Here is a 9,583-nt window from a genome sequence, read left to right as displayed (position 1 = left end):
CTCATCCTTAATGATGGATTCTCGAATTTTACCAACAACCGAGGTTAAGCTGATTGGCCTATAATTTTCCATCTTTTGCCTTGATCCTTTCTTGAACAAGGGGGTTACAACAGCCATCTTCCAATCATCCGGGACCTTTCCTGACTCCAGTGACTCTTGAAAGATCTCAACCAATGCCTCTGCTATTTCCTCAGCCACCTCTCTCAGAACTCTAGGGTGTATCCCATCGGGGCCAGGAGATTTATCAATTTTAAGACTTTTTAACTTTTCTAGCACTATCTCTTTTGTATTGGCAACCATACTCAACTCAGCCCCGTGACACCCTTTAATTTTTGGGATATTGCTCATGTCTTCCACTGTGAAAACTGACGCAAAGTACTTGTTAAGTTCTCCTGCTATTTCCTTATCTCCCATCACTAGGCTTCCTGCATCAGTTTGAAGTGGCCCAATGTCTACTTTTGCCTGTATTGGATACTCCTCAATTGGCTGAGGAGTGGCAGATGGAGTTTCATTTAGATAAAGTGAGGTGCAACGTTTTGGAAACACAAATCAGAGCAGGTCATATATACTTAATGGTAAGGTTCTGGGGAGTGTTGCTGAACAGAGACTTTGGAGTGCAAGTTCATTGTTCCTTGAAAGTGAAATCGCAGGTAGACAGAACAGTGGAGCAGGCACTTGGTATGCTTGCGTTCATTGGTCAGTGCATTGAGTATAGGAGTTGAGCGATACAGGACATTGGTTAGGCCACCTTTAGAATTGTGCATGCAATTCTGGTCTCCCTACTACAGAAAGTATGTTATGAAATTTGAAAGGATTCAGAAAAGATTTATAAGGATGTTGCCAAGGTTGGAGGGTTTGAGCTATAGGGAGAGGTTATTTTCCCTGGAGTGTCAGAAGCTGAGTGGTGACCTTAAGGAGGTTTATAAAATCATGAAGGGCATTGGTAGGTGAATAGACAAGGTCTTTTCCCTGGTGCGGAGGAGTCCAAAACTACAGGACATAGGTTTAAGGTGAGGGTAAGATTTAAAAGGGACCTAATGGGCAACTTTTTCACTCATAGGGTAGTGCATGAATGGAATGCGCTGCCAGAGGAAGTGGTGGAGGCTGGTACAATTACAACATTAAAAGGGCATCTGGATGGGTATATGAATAGGAAGGGTTTAGAGGGATATGGCCAAATGCCGGCAAATGGAACTAGATTTATTTAGGATATCTTGTCGGCATGGACAGGTTGGACCAAAGAGTCTGTTTCCATACTGTACATCTCTATGGTTCTACAATGGAACTAATTGTAATATCTCCAAGTTTGCAGATGACGCAAATCTGTGGGGGAGGGTGGATAAATATGAGGTTATCCACCTTGGTAGCAAAAACAGGAAAGCAGATGTTTATCTGATTGGCAAAAGGGAAGGTGCAACAAGACCTGGGTACATTGTTAGATTAGATTAGATTACTTTACAGTGTGGAAACAGGCCCTTCGGCCCAACAAGTCCACACCGACCCGCCGAAGTGTAACCCACCCATACCCCTGCATTTACCCCTTACCTAACACTACGGGCAATTTAGCATGGCCAATTCACCTGACCTGCACATCTTTGTGACTGTGGGAGGAAACCGGAGCACCCGGAGGAAACCCACGCAGACACGGGGAGAACGTGCAAACTCCACACAGTCAGTCGCCTGAGGCGGGAATTGAACCCGGGTCTCTGGCGCTGCGAGGCAGCAGTGCTAACCACTGTGCCACCGTGCCGTCCCGGTGCTAAAAGTAAGTATGCACGTAGAGCAGGCAGTGAAGAAGGCAAGTGGAATGCTGGTCTTATAGTAAGAGGATGCAAGTACAGAAGCAGGGATGTCTTACTGCAATTGTACAGCACCTTGGTGAGACCACACATGGAATATTGTGTTCAGCTTTGGTCTCCTTATCTGAGGAAGGATATTCAGACTGTGGAGGGAATGCAATAAATGTTTAGCAGATCTTTTCCTGGGATGGGAAGACTGACATATGGAGAGAAAGTGGATCAGTTTGGATTCGAGTCACTGGAGTTTAGAAGAAAAAGGGGAATCTCATAGAAACCAAAAGATTTTAACTGAACTAGATGGAATAATCATAGAATAGATGTTCTTGATGAACAGGGAGTCCAGACCTAGCGGGTCACATATATGACTATGTTGTACCTCATTAAGGACTAAAATAAAGAGGAATTTCTACATCCAGAGCTTGATTTGTCTGTGGAATTCTGTGCCACAGAAACTGTTTGAGGCCAAAACATTGAATGTTTTCCAGAAGAAGTTGCATGTAGTTCTTAGAGCTAAAGGGATCATAGGATATGAGGTGAAGGGCCTGTGCCCGAAACGTCGAATCTCCTGTTCCCTGGATGCTGCCTGACCTGCTGTGCTGTTCCAGCAATAAAGTTTCAACTGTAGTTCTTAGAGCTAAAGGGATCATAGGATATGAGGTGAAAGTGGAAGTAGGTTACTGAATAGGATGATCAGCTAAGATCATATTGAATGGCGAGTAGCCACGAAGGATCAAATGACAACTCCTGCTCTTATTTTCTTTGTTTCTATGCTTCTGCCAGATATGACTCTTCCCCCTGAAGAGATTGCCCTCAATTTCTTATTGATTCCACTTTCACTTTGGCTCTTTGAAGTCTCACTTGGCCAAATGATGGCTTAATGTCAAGGGTAGTCACTCTTAATTCCCTCTTGAGATTAGTTCTTTTGAGCACATTTGGACCAATGGTGTAATGAAATGAGGAACTAAGTAAGCTGGTGGACCCCAAACTGGGTGTCAATGAGTAGGCTATTATAGAGTAAATGCCACTTAATTGCATTGTAAATGATTGCAAGTGAGCTGATTAATTAATTGGCTGGGTTTAATTCTGGGTGGATAATGGTGTTGTAATTGAAATATGTTGGCACAGGGCGTGGATAATACTGAAGCCCCCAAATTTTCAATTGTATTCTCAGAATGTGGAGAGTGTGGTGCTGGAAAAGCACAGCAGATCAGGCAGCATCCAAGGAGCAGGAAAATCGACATTTCGGGCAAAATAATCTCCAGCATCTGCAGTTCTCATTTTCTCCTTCTCAGAATGTGGTCATGGCTCAGGGTCTTTGCAATATCCACTTCCTTCAGCCATTCCTTGATTTCATGTGGAATGAATCGAATTGGCTGAAGGTTGGCACTGAGATTTTCAGAACCTCAGGAGGAGGCTGAGCTGGATCATTCACCGGCCCTTCTTGCTGATGATTCTCATAAATACCACAGTCCTGTCTTTTGCACTGATGTCTAGGATCCCCTACTTTTGGGGGTGGGGGAGGATATTTGGGATCCTCCTTTTCCAAAGACTTATTTACTCTTCCAGCACCATTGACGACTGATTGTGGCAGGGCTGCAGAGCTTAAATTTTATTTGTTGTAACAATGCTTAGCTCCATCAGTTACTAATTATGCTGCTTGATACATAAGTAGTCCTATATGGTAAGCACCAAGCTGACCTCATTTGTAGCTATGCCTGGTGCTGCTGCTGGCCTGCTCTCCTGCTTTCTCCAGATCACTCAAATTGGCGATTCTGTTAGAGTAGGGGATATGCGGTGCAAGTGTGAGTTTATGTATCAGAAAGTCTGGATTGTGTTGACTGTCACCTTCTCTGGGTGTCTCCTACTCACTGCATCCTACTCTGTTACACTACCCAAGACCTCCAGTAAAATAGCGAGAAAATGCTGAAAGTTTGTACCCATAGGTTTATTTGTTTACAGTGGCTCACTACGGCTGCCTCCTTCCCTCCCTTCCAATCTGTACTTACCCTCTTTTCTCCATTTGTTCTCTTCTCCTCCTCCATTCAAGGATAGCATTCGTCATCTCCGGGTCACCCGCACCACCCCATGGCCAAACATTTCAACTCCCTCTCCCACTCTGCCGAGGACATGCAGGTCCTGGGCCTCCTTCACCGCCACTCCTTCACCACCCGACGCCTGGAGGAAGAACGCCTCATCTTCCGCCTCAGAACACTTCAACCCCAGGGCATCAATGTGGACTTCACCAGTTTCCTCATTTCCCCTCCCCCCACCTTACCCCAGTTCCAAACTTCCAGCTCAGCACCGTCCTTATGACCCGTCCCACTTGTTAATCTTCCTTCCAATCTATCTGCTCCACCCTCCCCTCCAAACCTATCACCATTACCCCCACATCCATTCACCTATTGCACTCTCAGTTACCTTGCCCCCAGCCCCATCCCCCCTCCCATTTATTTGTCCACCCCCAAGGCTCCCAGCCTCAATCTTGATGAAGGGCTCCTGCCCGAAACATCAATTTTCCTGCTCCTCGGGTGCTGCCTGACCTGCTGTACATTTCCAGCACCATTCTAATCTTGACTTTAATCTCCAGCATCTGCAATCTTCACTTGCGCCTTGTCTAACTCATGGCTTTGTGCAACTTCATGGGCTGCATGATCCTAATGTCATCCCTATCTTTGTATGCTCCTCTTCCCTTTCCATCCAGCTCTCACAATTTCTGTCTCCCTTTCCTGTAGCTTATCGATAGATGCTCTTAAAAGTTGGGAATATATTCAGTACAACTGAATGGCTTGCTAGACCACCTCTGAGGGCTGTTAAGAATTAAATATAGTGTGGGAATCTGGATTCACACATAGGTCACACTGAGTAAGAATGGGAGACTTCCTTCCTGAAAATACTTTGCTAAAGAAACTTCCCATTTTTGTGTTACGAATTTCTAGCTTGTTTATCTTTCTTATGTGTATATATTTATATTGGACATATATCTACCAAAATTCACTATCTGGATCACAGTAAAAGAATGGATCCTTGACTAAGATTTTGGGGTTGGGAGTCAGTTTGTATTGTTAGACCTGCATATATCCATTGACTATAATCTAAGAGAAGAGAAGCAATGGACATTCGAACTAAAGCCATGCTTTATGTTTGGGTTCAGGTACTCAGTGGAAGGCTTCATTGATAAGAACAAGGACACACTCTATCAAGACTTCAAACGTCTAATGTACAACAGGTGAGGATGGGGCTTAGAGTTCCAATTACTGCAGTGTCTCTTTTGTACTTATTTAGGATTTAAAGTTCACGGCAGTAAAAGGCAACAGTTCATTCCATCCGATACTGTATAGGTCATGTGTCACTTCCTGTACTTGGAAGGTTTTACCACCATCAGGTATTAGATGGCTTGCTTGTGTCTCAATGGCTGCTCTTGAACATGTGCACTACAAAATAGATAAAAGGCAATGATTCACTCTTGCCAAATTTCGACCTCTATTTGCAAAAAGCAAATCTGGTTTGCCTCCAAAACTCTATTCACGGTACTTCAAAGCAATGTGGAGCTTGCAAAATAATTTCGGATTTTTAATATTTTTTTGAAACTTGCATTACAAAAATACTTAATGAAATAAATACTCCATTAATAAGGGAAGCTAGCAATAATTTCAAGATGCCATAAGTCTGAAAAGGCTTAGAGTGCATTTCAAATTGAAGAAGTTTATAAAAATAATAATGAAAAATCTCAAGGAGAATATGAGAAAACAAGAAAAGAGTTTGAAAACAATGAACAGGATATTCCCTTCCTTGGTGTGCAGGCACAATGATGAAAACGTCAGAAAAATACAGCACGAATGAAAAAAAATCAAAATTTGAGATTGAGAAAATGTTTGGCAATTTTACCTTTTCACTTTTAATATTGACTTCAGAATCTCATTACTAAGCAGCTTTGACCTTATTTCCATGCTTTTGCACCTTATTAACCCAACATGTCTTTGTATATGCCACTTCTAATGATCTTGTCATAGAGTCATAGAGATGTCCAGCAAGGAAACAGACCCATTGGTTCAACTTGTCCATGCCGACAAGATATCCTAAATAAATCTAGTCCCATTTGCCAGCATTTGGCCCATGTTTGTCTAAACCCATCTTATTCATATAACCATCCAGATGCCTTTTAAATGTTGTAATTTTACCAGCCTCACTTCCTCTGGCAGTTCAGTCCATACATGCACCACCCTCCTCATGAAAAAGTTGCCCCTTAGGTTCCTTTCCCCTCTCACCTTAAACCTATCCCCTCTAGTTTTGGACTCCCCCATGCCAGGGAAAAGAACTTGCCTCAAAGGCTCCAGGGAAAACAGCTCCAAACTACTCAGCATCTCCCTACAGCTCAAATCCTCCAATCCTGGCAACATCATCTTAAATCTTTTCTAAACCTTTTCAGGTTTAACGACATAATTCTTATAGCAGGAAGACCAGAATTGCAAGCAGTCTTCCAAAAGTAGCCTAACCAATGCCCTGTACAGCCGCAGCATGACCTCACAATTCCCATACTCAATACATTGACCAATAAAGACAAGCATAAAAAAACCTTCTTCACTATCCTGTCTACCTGCGACTTCACTTTCAAAGAATTATGAACCTGCATTCCAAGGTCTCTTTGTTCAGCAACATTTCCCAGGACCTTACCATTAAGTGTACATGTCCTGCCTGATTTGCTTTTCCAAAATGCAACACCTCACATTTACCTAAATTAAACTCCATCTGCCACACCTCGGCCCATTTGCCCCTCAGATGAAGGTCCCATTGTACTCTGAGGTGATCTTCACTGTCCACTATACCTTCTATTTTGGTGTTGCCTGCAAATTTACTCACCAAACCTCCGATGTTCACATCCAAATCATTTATATAAATGACGAAAAGCAGTTGACCCAGCACCAATCCTTGTGGCACTCCACTGGTTACAGGCCAAAAGCCTGAAAAGCAACCCTCCACGACCACCCTCTGTCTCCGACCTTCGAGCCAATTCTGTATCCAAATAGCTAGTTTGCCCTGCACTCCATGTGATCTAACTTACTAACTAGATTACCATGAGGATCCTTGACTGCCATCCTGAAAAAAGACCCATTTATCCCTACTGTCTGCCTTCTACCAATCAACCAATTAGTCAATCATCTATCCGGGGCAATATGCTGCCCCTAACACTATTAGCCTATTTAGCAGCCTCCTGCATGCACCTTGTCAAAGGCATCCTGGAAATCCAAACAGATCTCTTCCACTGGCTCTCCTTTGTCTGACTTGTTTGATTGCACAGGAAGGGTGATGGTGAGCCTGGTTGCACAATTAGCAAGGTGGAGCATTAGTGATGTGAAACTTGACAGAGAAAGGTAATTCTGAGCCATTGCAGAGAGGGCACCATGAATCTCACTCGACAAGAGACAAACTGAACATAGAAAAATCTGGAGTAAAAGCCGAAAAAATACCATATAGGAGACAAATTGAATTCTGAGATTGGTAAGAGTGAAATGAGTAACAGAAATCAAAGTTCCAGCCTCTGTTGGCATATATACTGCAAGGATGGAAATTATCATATATTTTTATATTATATAAAATCATATTAAATATTATATGTTGAAGAGTGACCAATCTAGTTTTATAAAAGACTCACCAGGGCAATTGGGGAAAACCTTAGGATCACATTAATGAAGAAATGGCAACATATCTAGATGACGGTAACCTGAAATCCATACTGAGGAAGTTGCAAATATTATAAGTGGGGAAATGCATTGCATATGGTGTGCATGGATTTTAAAAAGTCTTTGACAAATATGTACATGGCAGACTAATGGACGAGCTTAAGCTTAGAATTAGCCAAGGTAAAGTCACTATAATCCGACAGACCAATTTCTCATGTTCAGTTCAACTCTTGTATTGAGAACAGGAGTTGGGAGGTCATGTTGCGGCTGTACAGGACATTGGAATATTGTGTGCAATTTTGGTCTCCTTCCTATCGGAAAGATGTTGTGAAACTTGAAAGGGTTCAGAAAAGATTTACAAGGATGTTGCCTGGGTTGGAGTATTTGAGCTATGGGGAGAGGCTGAACAGGCTGGGGCTGTTTTCCCTGGAGCATCGGAGGCTGAGGTGTGACCTTATAGAGGTTTACAAAATTATGAGGGGCATGGATAGGTAAATGGGGTCAGGGAGTCCAGAACTAGAGGGCAAAGGTTTAGGGTGAGACGGGAAGGATATAAAAGAGAACTACGGGGCAACTTTTTCACTCACAGAGGGTGGTACGTGTATGGAATGAGCTGCCAGATGAAGTGCAATTGCAACATTTAAGAGGCATTTGGATGGGTATGTGAATAGGAAGGGTTTGGAGGGATATGGGTCGGCATGGACGGGTTGGACTGAAGGGTCTGTTTCCATGCTGTACATCTCTATGACTCTCTAACTCTTGTCAGGTGAGATTCATGGAGTCCTCTCTGCAATGGCTCAGAAACGAGCTTGGCGTCATTAATTCTACACCTCATTAGTTATGCTCTTCATCTCCGTTCCAGTGCAATTGCACAGGAGGAGAGGCAGAAGTACTTACCACTACCTTATAGGACCATAAGACCTTGCAGCTTTGTCAAGGGGAGGTCATGCCTGGCAAATGACAGGTTGATAGGAAAGAATTGATGGAAAGATGAGACTGGATGGGTCGAAGTAGACTGGTTCCAGTAGCTGATATGAAAATTTAGAACAGAGAATAGGTAAATGTTTTCACCCAAAGTCTCATGAGATTTTGGAATTCACTTCCAGGATTAGCTATTGAGGCAGAAACTACTTCAGCTAACAAGAAAGGACAAAAAGGGAATTGACAGGCTATGAGAATGGTAAATGAGATTAGGGCTATTTTTCTTCCAGGTAGGTTAATAGACGATTGTCTGTTGTAATTTGCATTATACCCCTTAGAGATTTAATTTACAACAGTGAACTGAATAAGAAGAATTCCAGCTTTGCTTGACATTGCCAACCAGCTATGTCCAAAAGATCATTCAGAATGCTCAACCCCTGATTACAGCTGAAGTGATTTAGCCATCCACATTTTGTTTAGCATAGTGGTTTGGTTTTGTTCCATTACTCAGCCACCTTGTCATCAATACAGATCTGTCAAAGTGGCACTGTGGTCAACATGCTGCCTCACAGTGCCAGAGACCTAGGCTCAATACCAGTCTTGGGTGACTGTGTGTGTGGAGTTTGCATATTCTCCTTGCGTCTGTGTGGGTTTCTGCTGGTGCTTTGGTTTTCTTCCAGAGTCCAAAGATGTGCAAGTTAGCTGGATTAGTTGTGCTAAATTGACCAAAGTATTCAGGTATGTGTAGGTTAGGTGCGTTAGCCATGGGAAATGCAGGGCTACAGGGATGGGTCTGGGTGGGATGCTCTACAGAGAGTTGGTGTGGAATCATCGGGCTGAATGGCCTTTTTCCATGTTGTGGAGATTCTATGGATTTCTCCCTGAAAGATATAGTACTATTAATAATATTATTCTGATAGATTTTAAAAACTCAAATAACCTAATTTTACAAATTTCATTCAGTTGTAGAAGTTTTGGTTATGTTGGAGTTGTGGTTGGGATTAATGGTAGTGAGCTTCATTATACACACAACTATATGATTCCATGAAACAACTCAAACATGGGCATTAATAAGAGATTTTATCTGAAAACTCTTTTTTAAAAGTTGTTATACTTAAAATGTCCATCAGAGGGCACTGAGACCATAAAATGAATACTGACAAATTCTTTGGGGACAAAGTGAAT

At 42.6% G+C, this 9,583-nt stretch overlaps 1 protein-coding gene across 3 annotated transcripts in view; it reads left to right on the top strand.

Annotated features, from left to right (window-relative positions):
• The window catches only part of LOC122548945 (unconventional myosin-Id-like), a 141,843-nt gene that overhangs the window by 58,484 nt on the left and 73,776 nt on the right, over positions 1-9,583 (top strand). For all 3 annotated transcript variants that reach the window (XM_043687950.1, XM_043687952.1, XM_043687951.1), the window contains exon 13: positions 4,951-5,025. In XM_043687950.1, the coding sequence (XP_043543885.1) occupies positions 4,951-5,025 (75 nt within the window). The remainder of the gene's footprint in view (positions 1-4,950; positions 5,026-9,583) is intronic.

This window comes from Chiloscyllium plagiosum, chromosome 4 (genome assembly GCF_004010195.1).
Source record: "Chiloscyllium plagiosum isolate BGI_BamShark_2017 chromosome 4, ASM401019v2, whole genome shotgun sequence".
Classification (NCBI taxonomy): domain Eukaryota; kingdom Metazoa; phylum Chordata; class Chondrichthyes; order Orectolobiformes; family Hemiscylliidae; genus Chiloscyllium; species Chiloscyllium plagiosum.
The sequence above is the reverse complement of the archived record's forward strand: the minus strand, read 5'-3'. Positions and strand labels throughout refer to the sequence as shown.